Genomic DNA, 24,175 nt, shown 5'->3' with positions numbered 1-24,175 from the left:
ATCGGGTCTCCATTAAGCAGTTTTCCTATGGCTGAAAATAATTAATTTTGAATGCATTAATGCTGAAAATAATGTCTTGAAATAGTGTGCTAAAGCAGAGTTGGAAAATGATAACCAGTAATGAGTTAAGCTTTCTCCTGGTCTTTGAATTGCTACTACACATGCATACTGAAATATCAAATGGTTGGAGTTCATTTGTGTGAATTTTTAATTGTTCTTCCATGATTATATTTTAATCTCTTCTCAGTTAAAATATTTATGTATTTTACTGATCCCAGACTAAGTTTTTGATAAATTTATGCTGCTGCTTCTTTCAAGATATAGTCTAAAAGGCTGCGTTGGCATCCTAAGGACTGTTAGGTTCATTCTATTTCTAGGTTTTCCTGTGTCCCTTTTTTCCTTCAGTTTATAATTTGTTACTTCTTTTGGTAGCCTTCCTTCCTCCGTTCTTTGTATGTGGTCTCTCCAATTCTTTTAGTGTTCTTTTATTTTATTATTTATTGCTTATATATGTAATTCCTCTCTTTCATCATTTTGTATTCTATCCATTCTTGTACATCCTTTAACTGCTCTAAGAAATTTGATTTCAACTACTTATATTCTACTTTCATCTTTTTTTCCCTTTATCCAATTTTCTGACTGATATAGTATATGGACTTTTTCAATCAAAGGTGAGTTAGCCGATCTCATACGGAGGTGGCAGGGTTTTTTCTCCCGGAAATTCGGGTTTTTTCATTCCGCATACAAACAAATCGGCCCTTCAGAACACGCAATTTACAGACAAAAAATAGTAGCTGTCTAGGTGGTGGTGGGCAGTAGATGATGTTGATTGGTAGTAGAGGTTCGGTGTGGTGGTGGAGACGGAGAGTTGTACAATAGGTGTCCTCCCACAATGAGTCTTCAGACTCCTTGGAGGTGTCACGAATAATAATAGTTTTGTTGGTACTGCCATCATGACTTCATAAAATTTTAATTGTGTTTCCTTCCTTGTTTTGCCTTTTGTTGTTCATCTTATTCTACCACAGATTGCTTGAAAATGGTGTAACTTATTGTCTGTATCATTATCAAATGTTATGTCGCATCCTAAATATTGAAAATGTATTGTTATATATATTTAAAATTTTTGTTTGTATGGGATATTTACTCCAGAATGCTGTAGTTTTCATTTTCTTTAATGAGCTTTGTAATTATATTCATTAGTTGATTGTTGTAGATGGTGAACAGATCTCTGTAGATAATCTTCTGATTTTTATATAATTACTTGATCATCTGCAAAAAGTTTACTCTTTTATGTTGATTGATGTTTATTCCTTAGTTTACTACAAATTTCCACTTACGATCACCTATATATATATATATATATATATATATATAAATAAATAAAGGTAGAAAGGCTACATCCTTGTTGGGGCTTCCTGATCAGTTTCTATTTCTTCTGGTATGTATTCATGATATTTATTATTGCATTTGTATTGTTATATACTCTTAATTGCATTTAATAACTGTTTTGGATGGCCTCGGTGTTCTATTATATTCTATAATTTTTTTCTGTTAACAATCAAATTTTCAATCAAAGGCTTTTCCATAATCTATGAGTGCTAGGTGAGTCTATAAATTAAATTTTTGTCTTTTTTTCTTTTTCTGTGAGTAGTTTTAGTGTGACTGTGACTACATATCAATGCAATTTCTATCCTTCCTGAATCCAGCCTGTTCCTCTAATAATGAATAATAATTAACTCTGAGGTCATTCTATCTGTTTCCTGCTGCTTTTCTATTTTTTTGTTGTTAATAAAGTTTCTTCCAATTCCATCATCTCTTCGATGGTATCTCCACCTTGTCGTGGTGAAGAGTTTGTGTGTACCAACGACCCTGAGAGGTATGTCGATGATAGCATTGCTACCAGAAGTCCCCTCCCCCAACTTGGTTAGACTGTAAATTATATATTTAGTTGAATCCTTTATCCAAGTGTAAGCAAACAAAGTTTGCACCTGAAGTATCTTCAGGACTGGGGCTACTCATGGCAAAGATGGACTGAGTTCTGATCACTTTCCTTAGTATCCCATAATGCAAAGCACATCTGCTTGCACACATGTATAATGCTATGCATTATGGGAAGGGTAGTGACCCTTCAGGTGTAAACTTTGCTTACACTTGGATAAAGGATTAAATGAAATATATTTAAGACAGCTAAGAGGAAGGCAAAGCAGAAGTGGGATGAGTCGAGTAGAAGAGGACAGAGAGAAAAAGCGAGAAGCCAAGAGAGTTGTTGCACAGGTGAAGGCCATGACATATCAAGACCTTTACGATCAATTAGAAACAAAGGAAGGACAGAGAAAGATTTATCAATCTGCAAAATGTAGAAATAAGGTTTCAAAGGACATGTTTCATGTGAGGCAGATCAAAGACATTGAAGGAAGAATATTATAGAGGGATGTGGACATGATAAAAGATAGAGAATATACTTTGAGGGACTTTTGAATGAGGAAAATGCGAGGACTCACAAAGAAGATGGGCAGCCTTCTGAGGGGATGGTGCAGAGCATCAGTAGAGTGGAAGTGAAGTAGGCCATGAAGAGGATGAAGAATGGAAAATCGGTGGGCCCAGACAGGATTCCAGTGGAGGGCACTTGGGGGAAGAGAGAATTGACCTGCTGTGGGACCTTGTCATGAAAGTTTGCCAACAGGAAAATATACCTGAGGAATGGAGGAAAAGTACTCTTGTCCCCATCTACAAGGGTAAAAGGGATGCACAAGACTGTAAGATTTACAGAGGAATAAATTTGATGTCCCACACAATGAAAATCCTAGAAAGGGTTCTTGATGGAAGACTGAGGAAGGAGGTGGAGATTGCAAAGGAGCAATTTGACTTCATGCCTGGTCGATCGGCCACAGATGCTATCTTTGGGGTACGACAGATGATGGAAACGTTTCGAGAGAAGCAACAGGAGCTACATCTGGTATTTATTGATCTGGACAAAGCGTATGATAGAGTACCAAGGCAAGAAGTCTGGAGGTGTCTGAGGAGAAGAAGGTACCAGAGAAATATGTCAGGTTGGTGCAGGAGATGTACAGAAATGTGAAGACAAGTGTTCGAACCTGCCTGGGTGTGACAGAAAGTTTTCCAGTGGCAGTTGGCTTGCATCAACGGTCTGCATTAAGTCCGTTCCTGTTTAATATTGTGATGGAGGTGGTGACGGAGGAAGTGAGAGAAGATGTGCCTTGGACTGTGTTGTATGCAGATGACATCGTGCTGTGTGCAGAATCAAGAGAAGAAGGGGCAGCCAAACTGGTAAGTTGGAGGAAAGTACTGGAAGAGAGGTATGAGACTCAGCAGAAGTAAGACCGAGTATATGTGTTGCAAAGTGGATGGCAGCCAGGAGACAGATCTTGAGCTGGAAGATAATGTTATCAGGAAGGTCAGTGACTTTAGATACTTAGATTCAACAATGAAAGAGGATGGTGAGGCTGAGAAGGAAGTGGAATGGAGGAACTGGAGAGAGATGGCTGGAGTGCTATTAAGAGGGTACCGATCAATCTAAAAGGCAAAATTTACAGGACAGTAGTGAGACCAGCTATTACGTATGCTTTGGAAACTGTGGCCCTGAGGAAAAATAACATCAGCAGGATGGAGGTAGTGGAGATGAGAATGCTTAGGTGGATGTGCGGTGTGATCAGAAAGGATCATCTGAGAAATGACTATGTAAGGGGAACTGTGAAAGTTACGAACTTAGGAGCAAAGATACAGGAGGCAAGGTTGAGATGGTTTGGTCATGTGATGAGGAGGGGAGGAAGAGTGTGGGAAGAAAGGTCATGCAGATGGATGTGCAGGATAAGAGGAAGCACAGATGGCCAAAGAAGAGATGGTGGAGGAGGACTTGAGGATGAAGAACTTGGATGTGACTACAGCCCAAGACAGGAAGTTGTAGAGGAGACTTACCACAAACAGCGACCCTACTTAAGTGGGAAAAGCTGCAGAAGAAGAAGAAGATATATAATTTATAGCATTGCTGCCAGTAGGGCCACCCTAGCCAGACAGATCAAGGGAGAGATGTCATGCTGATGGGGATACCCTGGTCCTCCAGGTTGGGAGTTGAGCAAGAAGCTGGTAACCTCTTCTCATTTAAAAAAAAAAACAACAGATACACTCAGAAGCATTCAAAGGAAAAGCAAGATGGATTTATTGGAAATGATAATAGCACAAAAAAGGCAAACAATTTGGAATAACGGACATATTAAATTTTGCCACATGTAATGTTAGGAGCTTAGCTAGAAAAGAAACAGAACTTAACAAACAGTTAAAAGGAAAAAAAGAAATAAAACAGTATTAACTTAAACTAAGAAAATGTTAAAAGGAACTGTCGAAACAGCAGGTTATGTAATGATTTATAGTGGGGTAGAACAGAATAAAAGAGCAAGCTGTGGTGTAGCTATAATGATAGATCAAGAAATAGAAAATGGGAGACCAAATTTAAGAGTTATACTTTTATTAATGAAAGAATAGCAACTCAGAGACTGAAATTTGAAAGAGGCTACCTAACAGTAATAGGAATATATGCTCCAGAAGAAGGAAAAATAGAAGAAAGTGAAATATTTTACAGTGACCTAGAAAAGCTGATAAAACACTATAATAAAAATGATTATTTAATTTACTTAAATATAAATAGCCAATAGGCTTCATTTTGACGATATAAACATTATTTAAATTAAGGGGATATTAAATCCCACGTTGTTTTAAACCCGAATAAGAAACTCGAAGATTGGAATCGGAGAGGTTCATGCCGAATATAGTATAGTAAACTACAAAAGTATCTGCGACTACTAGCGTGAGCTAATGCACGTAGTACAAACTTGGGCAACTCGCAGCAAAGGTGTTCAAGTTCTGATCGCTATTCTTGGTATTTTCCATAATGTAAAACACATTTCCTAGGAAATGTATGCTGTTATTACATTATCATGGGAGGTCACTACCCAGACCGGTTTCAGCCTTTATTGAGGCTTCATCAGTGAGTAGCTAGACCAAATTAATACCGAAGGGTATAGCAAAAAGAACTTATATATGCTTAGATATATTTTAAATAATGTTTATATTGCGGAAATGAAGCCTATTGACTCTTTATATTTAAGTAACTTAATGGGTGCACCTTTTTGACAACTTGTATAGCAGAGTATAAGTCTTTTTGCTATACCCTTTGGTATTAATTTGGTCTAGCTACTCACTGATGAAGCCTCAATAAAGGCTGAAACCAGTCTGGGTAGTGACCTCCTACCATAATGTAATAACTGCCTACATTTCCTAGGAAATGTGTTTTACATTATGGAAAATACCAAGAATAGCGATCAGAACTTTACCACCTTTGTTGCAAGTTGCCAGAGTTTGGACTACATGCATTAGTTCATGCTAGTAGTCGCTGATACTTTTATAGTTGACTATACTATATTCGGCATGAAACTCTCTGATTCCAATCTTTGAGTTTCTTATTTGGTTTTAAAACAATGTGGGATTTAATATCCACTTAATTTAAATAATGAGTATTTAATAGTTGCAGGAGACTTTAATGCTAGACTAAGGAACCTAAGTATACCATAGGTTGTAGGTAGATATGGAGAACAACATTTAAATCAAAATGGAAACAGATTGAGAGATTTCTCATCATTTTATGAATTAAAAATTGCAAACACATATTTCAGAAAAAAAAAAGGTATCCATAAATATACTTGGAGCACCAGCAAACTACAATCATTAATAGAGTATATAATTAAAAAAAAAAAAAGAAGAGCTTTCTTCACAAATAACAGACACATCAGTTTGTGGAGGCAATGATATATATTCAGATCATTATCTAGTAGAGTTTCAAAAATAGCAGTATGAGCAAAATGGAAATCACGAGAATTTAAAGAAAAGAAAAACGTAGAAAGAAACTACAAAACTTACCTAATCCAGGAAATGCTATTAGGAATCTATCAGAACTGATTGACTTAGTACTCATCTCAAATTACTGTTTCTTGTGACATAAATGAAGAATGGATAAATATAAGAGGGTCCTGCAAAAAAAAAACAAAGACCAAAATGGAAAAAAATGCAGAAACATGCCACAATCACTAGAAGTTTAGAGAAAGTTTAGTTCCATGAAATAAAAGAAATATTGAAAATCCCATTGTAAGAAAAGCTCCCCAAGATTCGATTCTTGGAATAGATTTATTAGTAATATTGGATACTGAAACATTTGAATGAATTAAAGAAAGATGTAGCAGAAATTTCAGGAATCTCAAAAGAAATAGAAAATAAAAAATGTAAGTAATTTTATATTACACTGCATATAATTGAAACTTGCTGAACAAGGTTTGCATTTGAACCATGAATGTTTGCTTATAGATTTCAAAATGATATCTTTTTTATAAGGATATTTTACAAATCAGGAAAATATATAACAGTTTTTTTTTAATTTGCTTTGATCCATTTCTTAATAATTAATAACCAGATAAGGATTGTTTTATAAAATAATGATTAAAATTATTTGAAAACAAAAGAATGCAGATATAAATGCTGGCCTGGTGGACAGAGTGGTTAACATACCCTCTCTCCAACCACCAGGTTGTGAGTGTTCTCACCTTACAGATGTTTGTAAGAACCTGCTCTAGATGAGCATATTTTGAACCTTTTATTTTTTAAAGAAGAAAAATCCTTTTTTCCTTTAGCATTTTATTTATGTAATTCATTTGTAATTTTCCATTTTAAACATAGTTTCATGATGTTCCAGCACTTGGTACCTCCTTCTGTACTCCTTTTTTCTTTTCTTTTTTTATTTTTTTTTTCCAGTTCTGATTATGGACTATGTCATCCTATTCCTGAAGAAAACATGGTCAGCAATAGTCATTAAGAAGTTCAGAAACATTTATGAATTTTCATAAATGTTTTAGTCAACATAAAAATGAGCAACTGAGACAAGCAGAAATATTAGCATTTTGTAGCTCAAAAGAAGCTTGAATGCCCTTCAGTCTTCTTATAGATGAATCACTGAGTGACCTCCATTGCTTGAGTAATACTTTTGCATCTAAACTAGTTACAGGTCTAGGAATATTTAATCTTCTTGTCCAAAGTATTATACCAATTCATTCTTGTGACTTCTCTACCCAGAAAATGGGATCTTCAGCAATCAAAGTTTTAGCTTAAAGTTTTAATCCAAATTTTAATTTTCTTTGTATAAACCTGCTATAGTTCCTTCTCGGTTCAGCTGGTTGGAATCACTTGCACTGTTTGCATTTGAGATCATATTCTGAATTGGATATGACAGTTGCATTAACCTATACCTTCATATCCTAGATGTAAAGGCTAATAGACTCACAAATTACAGATAGTGTTGGAGATGTAAGTTTTGGATAGGAAATCTACCTAATTCTTAGTGTTGCTGTGTTTTGGTTTGAGTTACACCATGCAGATTATCTTAATCCTGAATTTTCAATGAAAAGTATGAGTCATGTACATTTCATAATATTTTGAATAAACCAAAGATTTTTGGCTACAAATTGACAGTATCATTGACTTTGAAAAATTATTTGGCAGATATGACAAATGATTTTCTGACCCCCCCCTCACAAATGCATCACAAACCCCACTTTAGGCAATTGGTGGTCTGTGACATTTTGGAAAGAAACTGTGTGTGAGAAAGAAAAACTTTCATTTTTATACTTGGAATTATTCAACAACATGCAAATATTTTCTAGGCTACATAAACCATGATCACTGTTTTAGGTTGTAGTGTGAGGCTACTTCAGAGATGTGAACTTTGTTTCATCAGAAGTAGAAATATGCAATGCAGCAGGAGATACAAATCTCATGAAATCAGGTTATATGAGTAACTTATTAAACTTTCTTTGATGAATGTCTACTGGAAAAATACAAAAAAGTTTGCATATGATACATCTTGCTAAGCAAAACTTTCCTTCAATATTTTCTCCTTTTGGTGTGCTGATGTACTCTAGGCCAAACTTTCATGACTAGTTTTTGTATTAAAAAAAATTAAATTTTAGGTAATTTAATCTCCTGAAGAAGTATTACTGCTAGCTAGCTAGGAGAACTGCATAAAGAAAAGTGATCTCTTTTCTTCATGCAACATGTGAGTTCCATTACATAATATAATTGCATTTTAATTTCATATCTTTCATCTTTATTTCATACATAAAATGCTTAATTTCATGAAAGTGTCACCCATGGCAACATGACAATCTTAGTTCATATTATGTCTGAAGAAGGAAGATCATTTTTAAGTTTGATGCTGGTTACTGAGCTTTAATTCTAAGTTCTCTCATCCCCTCCCCCTTCCTACTGGTTCTCAAGTGAACAATATTTGCAAGTATGTAAGGTTTTAAGAGCCTCTGTAGTAGCTCAGTTGGTATAGACGAAGTCTATACCAACTGGAAAGACCTTTGTTTGATTCCTGTTCATGATGGGGAAATGAAGGGTTAACTCAAGGTTTTATTTTTTTTTGGATCTGAAAATTTGACTGTAGAACTGAGAGTGAATACCTGTTATTTTTATTATTTATTTATTTTTAAAGGGAGTATGTTCTCTTCCACACAAACTACAGAGTATCCTAATACGGTAGAAACATTTGCTAACCAATTTTCCAAAAGAAAAAAAAAGTAAGTGTTGCCTACTCTGCTTGTAGAATGATAAAAGGATGTGGAGAATTTAAATCTATTTTAGATTTTATATGATATCTTTGTTTTATTAAGAATTCAAAAACAATAAGTGAGAAAATGTTAAAGTGAAATAACTGTGATTTTACTTCTTTTATGCTAGTTGGAATTTATTCTTTTTTTATTTTTTTTGGAATTTTTAAGTTTTTATTTGTTGGAATTACTGACTACTTTCATCAAGCCATAACATTGTTTTACTGAGGGGGGCGTTTGAGACAGCTTTCCCATGCCCCCTCCCCCCACAGTAGTGTTGCATTGTGTTATGTTGTTGGTGCTTCAGACAAAAGATGCCCCAGAGATGAATCACAGACAACATGAAGCTAATGTCTCAAACAAAGCATCCAAAGGTTTCCAAGCCTCCTGGACTACTTACAATTATGATGAATACTGAGGGCTGAAAAAAAAATCTTTCAGTACAGTGGCAGTAAACTGCAAATATTTTATCATTGCTATTGTACATAAACATCCACAGAGTCTGAAGACATTGTTTGAGGCTTCCCATTAACCATCTTCACCCATTACATATGAATGAGTTTAAGAAGCGATATTATTGACAAAGCATTCATGCCCACCTCCATTCCATTAATGCCCCACTTTCCAAGCAAAAATGTGAGTTCTCATTCCTTTGTTAATGACACTCTTTTACGAACTTCAAGTGGTGACTTATTTTCTCTTATCCTCAGATGTACAGAATATTTCATCAGTATCGGCTCTGTAAAATTTCTTTACTAATTTAAGTTTTTACCATATCTATTCTTTTCTGATATCAGCTAAGCTTTGGAACCAAAAAACCTTTAGTGTATATATATATATATATATATATATATATATATATACAGGGTGTTCGGGATAAATTTGACATATTTATAATTAATTATATTTTTCCGTAAGTTACATGTATTAACACACACTTCTCTTCATTTAAAAGTTTGGACCCTTCTTCATTCATATACAAGATGTCAGAAAGGATGGATAGCTGGAACCCACCTGAATCATGGAAGAGAATAACTTGTATCATGATGATTCGTGCCCGCCATCAAAATAAGGATATTACGACTGCTGCCCAATGCTCCCTGAATACAGTAAAAACAATCAGGCATGAACTAGAGACTTGCAATGGTGACTACGAGGATGTAGCAAGAAGAAAGATCCCTAGCAGACGATCTGATTGCGTTCGTACAGCAGAATTCCTCGCAAATCTGCAGGAACAGGTGTTGAAGAACCCTGGCATTGGAATTCGGGCTTTGTTCGTGGAGTTGCTAACTGTAGTCAAGCCCTGGATAACAAGGGTAGCCAATGGTAGGCCGTATGTATGGCAGCAGGATTCGGCCCCTTGCCACACCTCTGGGAAAAGTCAAAAATGGTTGTCTGAAAATTTCTACGACTTCACCAGTCCAAATGTTTGGCCTCCAAACTCCCCAGACCTTAACCCCATGGATTATTTTGTATGGGGCGCAGTTGAAAAAGACACCAATCGCACTTCCAGTAATACAAAAGCCCAGTTAATGGATAAAATTAAAACAGTTTTTGCGGCCCTTCCCAGGGAGACTGTAGCATCAGCTTGTTCGAGGTTCCGAAGCAGAATTGAAGCTGTGATCGATGCTAATGGTGGTTATTTTGAGTAAATCTTGTTGATAGTATTGTAATTAACTCTGCCTGTAATGTTTTTTTGTCAATTCATTAAATTTAATAGATACAAAGAAGATTTTCTTTTTCCTTACGAAACTGTTCAAATTTATCCCGAACACCCTGTATATATATATATCCTCATAGGCAGCTTTCCAGGATTTTTAAGAAGCACCGTAGAAAATAAATGTGATGATTGTGAGAAAGACAAATCGGCCCTTCAGAACACATGCAATTTACAGACAAAAAATACTAGTTGTAGTGGTGGTGGAGGTGGGCGGTAGATGGCGTTGATGGAGATGATTCGTAGTAGAGGTTCGGTGTAGTGATTGAGACAGTTGTAGGTGTCCTCCTGCGATGAGTCTTCGGACTCCTTGGAGGTATCAGGAATAATAATAAAGAACACATTGATATATTGATTGATTAACTATAACCAATTTTGCATTGCATGCAAAGAAATGAATATTCCTTTCACTTTATTCCTTATATCATTAATGTACAAACTAACTAGCAATGACTAAAGTACAGAGCTCTGTGGCATATCACCGGTCACTTGCTTTTTCATCGATTCAATTCCATATAGTTGATGGACAGGATAGATGCCTGTCCATCAACATTTGGCACTGCTAAATGTCTTTCATCTTCTCATATCTCATGTAATTTGATTTTTTTTTATTATTCACATTGAAATTTTGTAGCATATTAAGTACTTCCAGTTCATCTACCTCTTGTCTTGCATTGATCAGTCATGATATTCTAGTATGTCTTCATCTAGATGATATGCCCTTGTAAAGTGATCACTCGGTAATTCAAACTCTATTCTGCAACCTCCCTACTATCAGCATCCATTAAGGTCAACTTCCCATCATTTTTCATTTACTCTCCACATAGCGACAGAACTCTGGAATTTCCTATAGCTTGCTCAACTAGTTTCCTCTCATAATCTGATTTTGCCTTCCTTATAATTCGAGTAAGTCTTCTATTTTATACTGCTCATCATTCTGACGATTGTTAAAGATACCAAGCAATTTTATAAACTAGGTTTTTTTTTTAATCCTTTTTCCCAAGTAAGCAAACAGACAAGTAAGTCAAGTTTGCGGCCGTAGTGCAACTCGTAAAGTTGGAGTAAGCTCTGATCACTTTCCTTAGAATTTTCCCCTAATGCAAAGCACATTTCTTTGCAGAGTTGTATGATGCTATGCATTAAGGCAATGGTCACTACCCCATACCGGTTTTGACCTTTATTGAGGTCTTGTCAGTGGTAGCCAGACCTAAAAAATGCCAAGGGTGAAGTAATACAGAGCTTATAAGTATTTTACCTAAAATTGCCATAAGGTGTTTTAACCTCATTAAATAAAAATCTCAGGATGAGAGTAAGATGAAAGTTTTTTTTACCTTGGGTATATATATTATGTTAAAGACTCCACCTTTACAACGAGTTGCACTACGTGCAGCCGCAAACTTGACTTACTTGTCTGTTTGCTTACTTGGGAAAAAGGATTAAAAAACCTAGCTTATAAAATTGCTTGGTATCTTTAACATAATATATACCGCAGGTAAAAAAAAACTTTCTGCATTCTGATGATTGTCTTCCTTTATATTCCCTCAATAACATATTCTATCTTTTTGCAATTTGTGCTTAATGATAATCACCCATTTAACTTGCACGTTATTATTTTGTGTATGCAGTCTAATATTACTTTCTTGGTTGACCATTTTCAATGTGTTCCTAACTTTCATCCAATGCAGCCTCTTATGCCATGGCATTACTCTCAGCTGTTGGCTAAGTTTGTTGTAATCATCAGCTCTGCAGTTCCACATATACTTTATCTTACCTGAAAATTCCACCAAGAATTCATGATTACTTTCCTTAACTGAAGGCAGTGAGTAACAACCTAGTAATCACTGGTTACCAATGCGATTACCAGATTCAGTATTCTCAAACCTTGGGTTTCCTTCATCATGTGTTGTTTCAAGTTGGCAACTGCATTAAGTCCATTTCCTTCCTCTATGCATTATCTCCTTTCAATCTGTTTCCCAATAGTTGAAGTCTGCTATAACGGTCACTCGCTGTGCACTCATTGAGCTAATTTCCCAATGTCTTCTATATTTTCCAATATCCTTCCAACACACACACACACACCTTCGGTAAATATCAGCAACTTATTTAAATCTCATCAGGTATAAAATAGATAGGCTTCAAATGTATTCTTGACTTCTTGCTGAATTTCTGAAAATATACGATCCCTCATATTCTACCCTTATAACTGTATCATTCTCTGTAAAATAAGTATCACTGATGTGAAGGACTTCTCTGATATGATCTGAACTAACCAATTCTAAAAACTTCTTAATCGTGATACTAATATAAATAACATACAATATTCCTTTGCAGCTACAACTACTCTTGCAATTTGTATTGATGGCCATACAAATTCAATACCCACGAAACTACATTCAGAATATTTTCACTAACTATCTTTGTGACCACACATTTTTGTGATGATTTATATTTACATTCACTTGTCCTAAGAGTCTGCTCATCTACATCCTCATCCACACCAATAGCAACAAGTTATCAGATTTTGTACTTCCAAATTATCATAGAGCAACAGAAGCCATTTTTTTTTCTTTAAATCCACTTCCTAAATTATAAATCTTTACTGCAATTATTTCTGCATATGTGAGTTTACATATACATTGACTTATTAGCAATAGATCCGTTTTATTTTATTCCTGTCACATTGTATTAACTAACTTATAATCTTAACTCTCTCACACTTCATTTTTGTTTTTATACTTCCAACTTTCAAATCATACCTGATGAAACAATGAGTTCTCTCCATACACAGACAATTGCCATCATTTTGTTCATTATCGCTAAGTAGCATTATTGCCTGAAATAGTTTGAGAAAAAAATCTCGACTTGCCTGCACCAGAGGTCGATTAACAAGCGAACCAGATTACAAAAGGTTCCTTTAGTCGTTAACAGAATTGGACTTATAATGAGCTTTATTATTATTTTGATTTCTTTAATTTTTCAGGCTTTTGATAAGTTTTGGTGATGATGATGTCAGTTGGTTTCTTGAACTTGAAAACCTGCCTGGTTTCTTATATGAGCTTGGAATTAGAGACATCAATGAGAATTTTAGACCATACATGTTGGCATGCAAGGAGGTCCTGAAGAAGATGCTCCTTGAATTACCCAACGCTCCAGTTCATTCCATAGATGTTCAGTAGGGTTGAGATCAGAATTCTGTTGAGGCCAGTCAATTGTGGTGACGTTCATATCCACAAACCAAGCAGTTTTAGCAGCAGCCTTATGACACAGTGCACTGTCTTGCTGGAGGACTGAGATAAACAATGGCCAGTTCCATAGAAATGCCACTAACTAGCAAGTACTAAATTGTCCAGTATGTTCTGAACGTTTGTGGCACCATGAACAGAGGTCCGAGGAGAAAACAGGATCCTACCATCACACCGCCACCTCCGAATTTCATAGTCCGGGTGAACGCGCTGGTAAGAGACGTTCACTGGGCATCCTCCACAATTTCACCTGTCCATCTGCTTGGTAGAGGGTGTAGCGTGATTCATCGCTCCATTACACAGCTTCCATGTCCCACTATATATGCTCCACTGAATATGACGTTGCATGTGAGTTTGGGTAATGTGGGACTTACAGATTTTGGCCCTGCAATAAAAATCCATATTGTGAACCTCGGTTCTGAATGTTTTTGTGCAGATTGGTGTTCCAGTCAATGCCCAGAATTTAGTGTGATGGCCGACGAATAGCGCTTTTTTGCATATTATCCTTCGTAGCACCTTACGATCACGTTCGGTGAGGTCGCCCACTGCGAGCAGCACTTCCATCCTGCGCTTCCATCTCATTATATTGGTATCACTATTGTTGATATGGAATGGCCCAATTTGTTAACAATTTGCCGAACAGATAGGCCTGCACCATGCATCCAATCACAACGCCTCTTTCGAACTCTGCCAGTTCCCTTCTTGAAGCCATTTCAGGAGGACATAGTTGCACTGACTCAGGAGCATCATCTTCCTTGAATTTATACCATCTACATGGCACGACTTTGCTCATGCTGGTGTCTGTTGACTTCTTTCCAAGCAGTGTATATTCCACTCATTTCCGTGCTTTTATGCTATTCGTATCAACAAAGCCTATTATCAGGGACTAATACTAGTCTTGAAATTCACGCTTGCTCTTGTTATCATTCAGGGAGTGAGAGGTGTGATTGAAGTCTGATTAGCGGAATAATGAATTACTGTCCATTTAAAACTATATATTTAGAAATGTATGTACATTTAATCATACAAATACAACATTTATTTTACAAATGATATTCTATCTTTTTCAATTTAGCTACTTGAATACAAATTCTACCGTACGGACCTTCTTTATGAACTGGTAAATAACATCGTCATAAAAAGTTGGTTATAACTTAATTTTCGCAAGCAACACGCACACTTGTAAAGACTGGCTGAAGCTCACTGGCTAGAGCTACTTTGATTGCGTATGGCCTGTGTTTAAGCAACAAATGAGACGGCGTGAAATGGCTATGCGCGCGTGCATGAAATCACAGTGCTGCTGAGAGGACCTGGAGCTCCTACAACCGAGCAAGCCAAGGTAGCTTTTGACTAGACGAGCAAGCATCGGCCTTCGATACACAACGCAAAGCTCAATTATTGACGCGCAAGCTTAAGACGTCTTCTGTCTACAAAAATGAAAGCCTAAATGGAATGCTTATAAATTCATGCATTTATTAACAAATAAATATTACTTCTTTCTCAAGTAATGAGCTGCGCAGCGAGTATGGAGAATTCACCCCTGCCTATTATCTTAAAATACAAAAATTCGAATGCACAGCCAAAGACAATGGTGTAAGTTTCCATATGATTTACTTTTATCCTATTTAATTATATATATAATTCGGTCTTTTTTGTGCATATATCTCTGTACTTTGACACCTAATGAAGTTGGCTTACCAATGAAACTAGTTGTGTCCGTATTAAACTTTTATTATTAATTATCTCGATGTTTAAGTCATTAAAATTTCTGAACACACACACACACACACACACACACACACACACACATATATATATATATATATATATATATATACAGGGTGATTCAGAACTCTTGGGCCAAACTTTAAGGGGGTGATAGAACACACCTATACAAGCACTTTTCGTCATACAATGCATGGTCCGAATTCAAGCGGTGAAGCGCTTTCCAGTGCGCTGGTTTTTGCAGTCGTCGTTATTTCTACCGTGGAGTGCAAAAAGGATGGATTCTTTCACAAATCAGGAGAAGGCTGACATGCATTTCATTTACGGAGCTGCGGACGGGAATACGAGGGAAGCCCAAAAACTGCACCTTTCAGCGATTGCACTGGTATCTGTGCGAAATGGGCTCCTTTGTCAGCGGCATGCAGGATACAGGCCGTGTGATGACGCCACGTGTTACAGAGGAAATTCTACGTAGGGTTGCAGATCGTCCCGAATGTAGCAGGCGAGCAATTTCCCATGCTGTACATGTGCTCCAATTGACGGCGTGGCGAGTTCTATCAGACGAATGATTACTCCCCTATCATGCACAAAGGGTGCAATCCTTGACACCTGCAGATTATCGGCCTCATGTGGATTTTGCACCGTGGTTCCTGCGGCAGAGTGCAGTGCAGCCGGACTTTGATGCACACGTCTTATTCACTGACGAATGCACCTTTGCACGTGAGAGCATTTTTAATACCCACAGTTATCATGAGCGGGCGAGCAGAAATCCGCACGCCACACGTCCACATTCGTACAAGTAGCGTTTCTCCATAAATGTTTGGGCTGGAATCCTACATGACCATTTGATTGGCCCATACCTTCTGCCAGCGCGACTGAATGGGAGAACGTACCTCGTATTTGTACAAGAGGTCTTGCCAGAATTACTGAACCCTGTTCCAGCAAACATTCAAATACGTATGTGGTTCCAACACGACGGAGCGCCACCCCATTTCAGCGTGGATGTACGGAACGCCTTTGATGTAACATTTCCAGGTGATGGATTGGTCGGGGTGGTCCCATCGCTTTGCCGCCACGATCGCCCGATCTCTCATGTCTGGACTTTTTCCTATGGGGCCATATGAAAAGCCTGATCTACGATAGCCCCATCGATTCCAATGAGGACCTTATTGCCAAGATTTCTATTGCCGCTGCCGCTGTACGAGAAATGCCTGGTGTTTTTACCAATGTACGGAAATCACTACGTCGAAGGTGTGAAGCCTGCATTAATGTTGGCGGTCGCTCTTTTGAGCAGATTATATATATATATATATATATATATATATATATATATATATATATATATATATATATATATATATATATATATATATATATATATATATATATATATATTACTTGGGAAAAGGATTAAAAACCTAGCTTATAAAATTGCTTGGCATTTAAAATTAAATAAATTTAAAATGATATTTAAAAATTATTAAAATGTACTATTACTTTTAATTAAAATAAGTTTCATTATTGTTTCTAATTAAGTAATATAAATTAAATGATAAATCGTGTGAAAATCATGACTTCGTTTTCAAGCAAAATAATTTTATATATAAAAATAATTACAGCATTTTTTCTTAAAATGTGTTGGATTTCTATAATGAGATTTTACGTTCACCATAAACCGAATTCAGTTTACTATTTATTTTTATCCATTACAGTATTTACATTAACTAAATACTGTATTTTAAAAGGTAGACAGTTTAGCCGCATGTTATATTATGTACTACTGTCTGTCATGTTCTTCAAATATCGTAGATGGCGCTCGAGTTCTTTATCTGTGTTATATCGTCACCTGTCATTTACCTGAATAATCATCTTTTGAGATCACGTGGTTCGTTTATCCTAGCTGTTATTTTAATGAAGGAACAATGAGATCGACGAAGAACCGAAGCACACTTCATCACCAAAGGATATGTAAAACTTTTAGTTACCATCTGTGACGTAGAATGCTATTACAGAGTACGGTATGCTGCACGTCTTTGGGCTTATTATTGTTTGTTTGCTGCGCGTGGTCACAGGAAAATGCAAGTAGGTTAACAGGTGCTGTTAGTCACTCAGAGTAAGGTTTTCATTTTTGTCCATGTAATAAAACTATTTAAAGAATTAAAGGTGTGCTGAAATAAAAATGCGTATTTCTGAATATTAAAATATAAACGTAAAATTAAATATTGCTTTAAATAAAAGTGTCGGATCTTTTTTTTTTTCAACATTGTAAAGCATTTGAACAAATATTTCTGAAGAAAAGCCTTTCTATAAAGATAACAAATGACAACGCCATCTATTATCAATGTTCAGAAATAAAAGCATTACTAGGGAAATGTGCATATGTCGGTGGGTGTATTATCATGTCGAGGTGGTAATGACAGGATGCCACGATATTGAAACATTGTCATTCCGTGAGGTTTTTTGGTGTACCATTTTCATGTACCATTATATATATTTTATTTCAGGATTATTTTATCATTGAGAAAAAAAAAAGGAATTCGATGGTTTTATGCATATTTATGTCAATATGTTTGTCCATGTCTCAGCATAATACATTATTTTGTAAGTTTTATCGAAACGTCATTTTGTGCGTTTTATTACAGTACTTCCCTAATGACACTTATTCCTTAAGGCGACAGCCCTTACCTTTTTCCTCACCCACCCCTCCTGCTTAGCCACTTTTGTGGATTAACTGCTTCTTCTTGTTGAAAAATAAGAAAATTAATTAATGCTCTTGTGGCATATAAATTCTGTAAATAAAAGAATAATAGTTAAATGAACTTTTTTTTTTATTTAAACTTTATAGAAATTTAAAAATCAGCAAATTTTGAAGACTAGTTCGAATTCTATTTCTTTATATAGAAAGGAAACAGAAATAGGGGAAAGTCCTTAATTAAATCTGTAAGGAAAATATTTTATATTTCAGATAGCCATCTTCTCAGAAATGTAATTTAATTTAAAATAAAATAATGACAGTAACATAACTGAGACAACATGATGCAATTACATGCAACTGAAAATTAGATCAGTTTTGATTTTTAGAGACCATTCAACGTTTTCAGATCTTGTTTCAGATCATTACTGTTTATTCTAACTATGGTTAGACATCCTCACTGACCAAGGCATATCTCTGCCAAGGCCAATGGAAGACATACTCATTGATAAAATACAATTATTAAAGTTTCAGCCTAAGCTTCCACTTCTTTAATTCCACTTTATACCTTTTGTTAATTACCATTTTGTCTCTTTGAATCTTCCACTGGTCTGTTCTGTCATTGCCCACTCTGGCAATTGCTTCAGCAGAGGGGATTTGTAGACTTTGCAGGCCTTGGGAAAGTCTAGATCTGTTGAAACTATGGTCTGTTTATAGGTCTGTTATAGTTTCAACAGGTCTTTTCCAGACCTGTTGAAACTATAACAGAAATAGGGAACTATAACAGGGGTATACCATTATAAGACTGTTATTTACACCGTTTGTAGATAACAGTAAAAGTAGTTTATTATATAAATGACTGTATTGTGTTGTTTAAATTTTGCGATATTTCTTTTAGTTCTAGTAATTCATCCCTGCAAGATTTTATTGCTTGTGGCATGTCTGGGTGTGGACTTACACCAAAAGATCTGCACGCCTTATAGACGTTTTCTTCTAAGTTAATGTCAATTCCAATTCTATGTTCTCCCCATTCGAAGTATGGTGTGTTTTTTTCCTCCTCCTTCATTTGCGCATGCTATGTAAGGTTTGCGAATTTTTTTGTTTGCTTCTTCGAATGATATGTCTTTTAATGTAAGAATTATTAGAGATTTTCCTCGTGTGGTTTGTATCTTTTGTTGGCATGTATGAATGGGTGCGAGTGTTTGGTTTGTGTCGTCAGGTTTTGATTTCGATATTGGTTTGTCTGTTTTTTTGTTTTCTTGAGTTTAGTTTGGTCTTTGTTATCTTTCAAATTATTGCATGATTTTTCTTCTTCCTCTGTTGTTTTTGGGGACTCTGCCGGAGGTGCAGTGCTCTTTGCGTCTCCTTCCTCTTCTGCAGTCGGTGTTTCTACTCCCTCGTTAGTTTCCTTTTCCTCTACTAAGTTTGTTTCACTTATTTTATCTTTTTTCCTTCTAGGGCAGTCTGTACTTGGTGTTCTTTAGAGTTACACCTCGTACATTGTCGTACGACCCCTGCGTAGCTGATTACGAGCTTCCAGCCAGCTATTATAACTATGTTTGGCACTGGTCTCTCCATTAACATTGAGATCGTCGTGTTGCCCGTTAAAATGGAGGGAAATTCTTTATGAGACTGGCGTCCAATACTTATTTCACGGCCGTAGTTGGTTAAGCTTTCTTTTATCCAGTTATCTTCCAGTTTAATGGGAACTCTCGGATTCTTATGATTTTTCGGGACAGTCCGACTGTGTTTGGATTATGATTTGATCTTTGTATACGAATCCTTCAAGTAGGGTATCTCTGGCTTTTGGGCTGACTGTCATTTGAAACCTGTTACCCAGGAAATGGGTAATCCAAATTATATCCTTTTCATCTCCGAGAAAAGTTACAATATCTTTGAGAAGTTCTGTCTCATCTACTTCTTCAGGCACCTGAAATTGCATGGAATTCGGCCGGCTATAGGAGCTATCTTTAGGGGGACCGAAACCTAACCAAGGACTGGGGGAGAAAGCACGTTCAGATATCTGTAATCAAGGTTTCAAACCACAGTACTTTATTTATTTACGTTGGGAGTCCTTATAAGGACTGGCTTAAAGGGGCGAAGCAAGTATGCTTTTCATCTTCCCCGTTATCTGTAGAGGACAGTGTATGGATAAGGTGTTATTAAGCTATTAAAGCTCTGATCATGGCAGGAGGGTAAAAGCAATATCCGAGCCTCAGTTAGAACTTCATTAGCTACAGCATTGCCATCCATTACCCTCCAAGGGTATTGGATTGAATGAATCAATCACCGACTATGTAAGTAAAGGTGAAATCTCAAAAATACGGACGATCTCTAGGCCACTCCATAGTGGGCGAAAGACCGTCCTAATCTCAGCGTTGGTTCCACTCAGTGACGGGCTCCCCGACCACTGAGCAGAACCGCTCAAATTCCGAGGAAAATAATTCACCGACAAAGCCCCTCAGCGGGCCGTGCCGGAGAACAACTACCCCGGAGACTCAAAGTGCTCCCTTAAGGCAAAAACCTTAAGAGAGCGAACTCAAAAACTCGTCGCCCAAGCGGGTAACAGCAACAGCCGAACCTCAGTTGAACTTCATCGGTACAGCATTGCATTGTTGCCATCCGTTACCCCCAAGGGCATTAATGAACCAATCGACTATGTAAGTAAAGGTTCGATCTCAAAAATATCGGATCGGACGATCTCTAGGCCACTCATTCGTGGGCGAAAGACCGTCCAAATCTCAGCGTTGGTTCTACTCAGTGAAACTCGATTACCGAGCAGAACCGCTCAAATTCCGAGGAAAATAATTCACCGACAAAGCCCCTCAGCGGGCCGTGCCGGAGAACACCTTCCCCGGAGACTCAAAGTGCTCCCTTAAGGCAAAAACCCTAAGAGAGCGAACTCAAAAACTCGTCGCCCAAGGGGATAAGAGCAACAGCCGAACCTCAGTTAAACTTCATTGGTACAGCTTTGCGTTGCTATCCATCACCCCCAAGGGCATTAATGAACCAATCGACCGCATCTCACGGTCGATTGATTCCTTTCTCTTTTCATTTACGTTGGGACGATTTGTTTCAGATTATTTAGTCTTACTTATTTATAGCATTTAGAGGTGTGTATGTATAGAGTAAAACAGTGAGTGATATTTTATCTGTTTTGCATTTTATTTATTTTTTAATTTTTATTTTATTTTATTAATTATTATTTTTAATACAAAATCGTCAATAACTGGCTCATATTCGACTCGAAACTGTTACTACTTAATCATTCTCATAATGGTAACGCAAGAGTTTATTGTAGATGGCGTTGTTTTGTAATAAAAAAATTGGTATTCTGAAATTTTGAAAATATGTTTGTTTTACGTATTGCTAGATTTATTTGCTTATCACCATAAATCAATGAGACGAATATGTATAATCTCAGCATTTTTTTTTAAATCGTGCTTGTGGATTTTTTCTTTTTTTTGGAAAAAACTTTTTTTTTTTGGAAAATAATTTTTCGAATGATGTCAGAATAAAAATATTTCGAATATGTAGAACTTTATTTGTTAACAATACGCTCAATGAATATTGTAACAATAACAACAGAAGTTACAATAAATCATATTGTATTTCTGTTTCTACACTGCAGTTTACTTAGAAGACCAATGTAACAAAACGAACGTGAGCATAGTTTATGAGGTGGACAAAAGTGGTAAATCTTCTACTGGAATTTTAAGGCCGACAAGAACAGATACATACTCACCTTGGAGGCGTTGTACGGTGACTCTCCATCCTCCTGCTGGATTCGGGATCATTGCTACGATTAATGCCGTGAGCTTCGTCAATGAGGGATGTCTTGATTATTTGTTGGTATGCAAATGAGTAATTTTCTTTTCTTTTCTAATTAATATAAGACACGATGTTTAATGTATTTCAGATTAATCTCGATTACCACACACACACTTTAACAGCACGTAGTCCATTCTTTGGACTGTTGTATGTACATTGTCCATCCTTCCATGTACTATAACCAAACATCGTTCCATACCAGGACAAATAACCTCAGATCAATACAACTCTCGTTTCAAACTCTTAAGTGGAAATTTACCTTTACCACTGCATAAGGTTTTCTCCAAGTAGCTGTCACACTCGCCTATTCAACTAATAGGCGAGTATGACATGATGGCGGTGTGATTTATTACTTTTGTCAAAAACTTCACCATAGACCAGTTATGATGCACTTTACGCCGGTGTAGTCTGTACTGTTGATTGGCTGGTGTGAAGTATTCCTTTCATAGAAAGTGGGGCTACTGTTAATCAGAGTACGACGGTAGATCCCTGGATAATCGTTTCCACATTGGGGTGCCGAGATTTTCATTTTACTACTTATACATAGGTACAAAATATACATATGTTTCAACATATCTTATTTCAACATAGAGTATGTACCAAAATTAAGCGTTATCTTATTTTTGCGTAGTGTTAAGTAGTATTAGGAACAAGTAAGTACTTTTTATACTTAGTTATTGTACTTTTTTAAAGTACTAAATTAATTCATTAATTGTGGGAACAATTTGAAGAATAAAAAAATGAAAAATACATTTTTATTTTTTGTCAGATTTATAACCGAAGCGATCTGGTCTGGTTTTGTGGCTATCACAACTATTCCCACGAGTCAGTATGGCTATCCACTCCGGGTAACATGACCCTATTGTATCAAACATGGAATGGAAGTTCATTATATGAATCTGTCGGATTTCAGTTAACATATTCTGCTTACTCTAAAGGTAAGGAATTTTTATAAAGAATCTACTGTTAGAATTTCAACTACTTAACGACCAGTGGGTTTTACAATTGCTATCAAAATAATGTTATTTTAATAGCAATTTTTATTTTTAAAGTTATTTTTAAAAAAAAAAATAATTTTTTCCCCCACGACATCAAATCTGCTAATAAATTTTCATAATTACTTTTCAGATATTTCTTGCAATATACCAGATTGGTTTAAATGCGCAAATGGAATGTGTATTTGGGCTGGATTGGCATGTAATGGACAAAATAACTGCGGCGACAATAGCGATGAAGTCAAGGGATGCACCAAAAGTGAGATTCATAAATTCGAACAGCTGTTTTCTCATTAAAATATATATTCCAGCAATGGAAATTACATTTTCTATATCCATTAGGACATAGAAATTTTGAAATATTTATTTAAATTTCATAAATATTTATGACTGTTGTAGGTAGGCTCATCTATAACATCGTTGCTGTCTCGGTCACCGCTGTCATAATACTGGCGGTTTTATTTATCATTTGCATAATCGGATGTCACAAAGGAAAAGATGTGCAAGCACCTTATGCCAGAGATGCTGAGATACCTCTTATAGAAACTAATCAAGGTTACGAACGACTTCCTATGGACACAATTGAAGAGTAGTCTATGTATTTGAATCCACTTACAAGATATGCTAGTTCTCGGTTGTTGCAAAAGTAAACGAGATATTTGTGATTTATTAGAATTTTTTAAATTTGCATTTAATAAAACATTTCTTACACAAAGTTGCATCTCCAAATTTGTGCATGTTTATTTTACAATTATCACGTGAATTTTATCAAATACTTTTTTAGAATTCGAAATCATAAGATACAGTCAGTTTTTTTTTATTACTAAGTTACGTTTTAAGATATATAAAAATTTAACTGCTGTTTATTTATATGTAACATTATATAGCAGCGGTTTTATATTTTATATATCTTAAAACGTAACTTAGTAAAAAATAACTGATTGTATCGAATTCTTATGATTTCCAAGTTGTGGATATTGCTTGTCGGTAATGGGCAAGGTGACAAAATTACAAAATTTATCTAAAAATTCTTTTTAAATTTTGACATCACGTCAATGAGAGGATGATGGCTTCATTTTTAAAGATTTACTTAAAATTCTATCTTAACAGAGCACACTTTTCTCTTAAAACCGAGTAAATAAACGCCTTTTGTAAAAAAAAAATGGTTTCTGCTATGGCATCAGTTTTATTTATACATGCATTGCAAACAATATTATGAAACCGAACTGTTAATCTGAAATGAAGTTCACATAAGAATCAGTTCAGCAACACAATAAAAGGTAGAAGCAAAATGACACAGCATG

General features: G+C 36.0%; 1 protein-coding gene across 2 annotated transcripts; it reads left to right on the top strand.

Moving 5' to 3' along the window:
• Positions 1 to 17,248: 17,248 nt before the first annotated feature.
• Positions 17,249 to 23,681, top strand: LOC150105562 (uncharacterized). Of its 2 annotated transcripts, XM_090394909.1 has the most exons (5): positions 17,249 to 17,435; positions 21,677 to 21,897; positions 22,646 to 22,814; positions 23,005 to 23,130; positions 23,271 to 23,681. In XM_090394909.1, exons 1-5 carry the CDS (start codon positions 17,354 to 17,356, stop codon positions 23,462 to 23,464), a joined length of 792 nt encoding a protein of 263 aa, XP_090251035.1. In that variant the 5' UTR covers positions 17,249 to 17,353; the 3' UTR covers positions 23,465 to 23,681. The 2 variants fall into 2 exon arrangements, with proteins under 2 accessions (XP_090251035.1, XP_090251036.1); XM_090394910.1 differs by lacking the exon at positions 21,677 to 21,897 and having other exon boundaries at positions 17,303 to 17,435.
• Positions 23,682 to 24,175: the final 494 nt, after the last annotated feature.

Source organism: Typopeltis vanoorti, chromosome 6 (genome assembly GCF_054136105.1).
Source record: "Typopeltis vanoorti isolate ZY-2024b chromosome 6, IOZ_Tvanoo_1.0, whole genome shotgun sequence".
NCBI classification, from domain to species: Eukaryota; Metazoa; Arthropoda; class Arachnida; order Uropygi; family Thelyphonidae; genus Typopeltis; species Typopeltis vanoorti.
The sequence above is the reverse complement of the archived record's forward strand: the minus strand, read 5'-3'. Positions and strand labels throughout refer to the sequence as shown.

What these genes read in the sequence shown, in the direction of transcription:
- LOC150105562 (XM_090394909.1), top strand. Translation starts at nt 17,354, where the DNA reads ATGCTATTACAGAGTACGGTATGCTGCACGTCTTTGGGCTTATTATTG. An exon ending in GTGGTCACAGGAAAATGCAA is followed by an intron (nt 17,436 to 21,676) that starts GTAGGTTAACAG and finishes TCTACACTGCAG; the next exon opens with TTTACTTAGAAGACCAATGT. An exon ending in GATGTCTTGATTATTTGTTG is followed by an intron (nt 21,898 to 22,645) that starts GTATGCAAATGA and finishes ATTTTTTGTCAG; the next exon opens with ATTTATAACCGAAGCGATCT.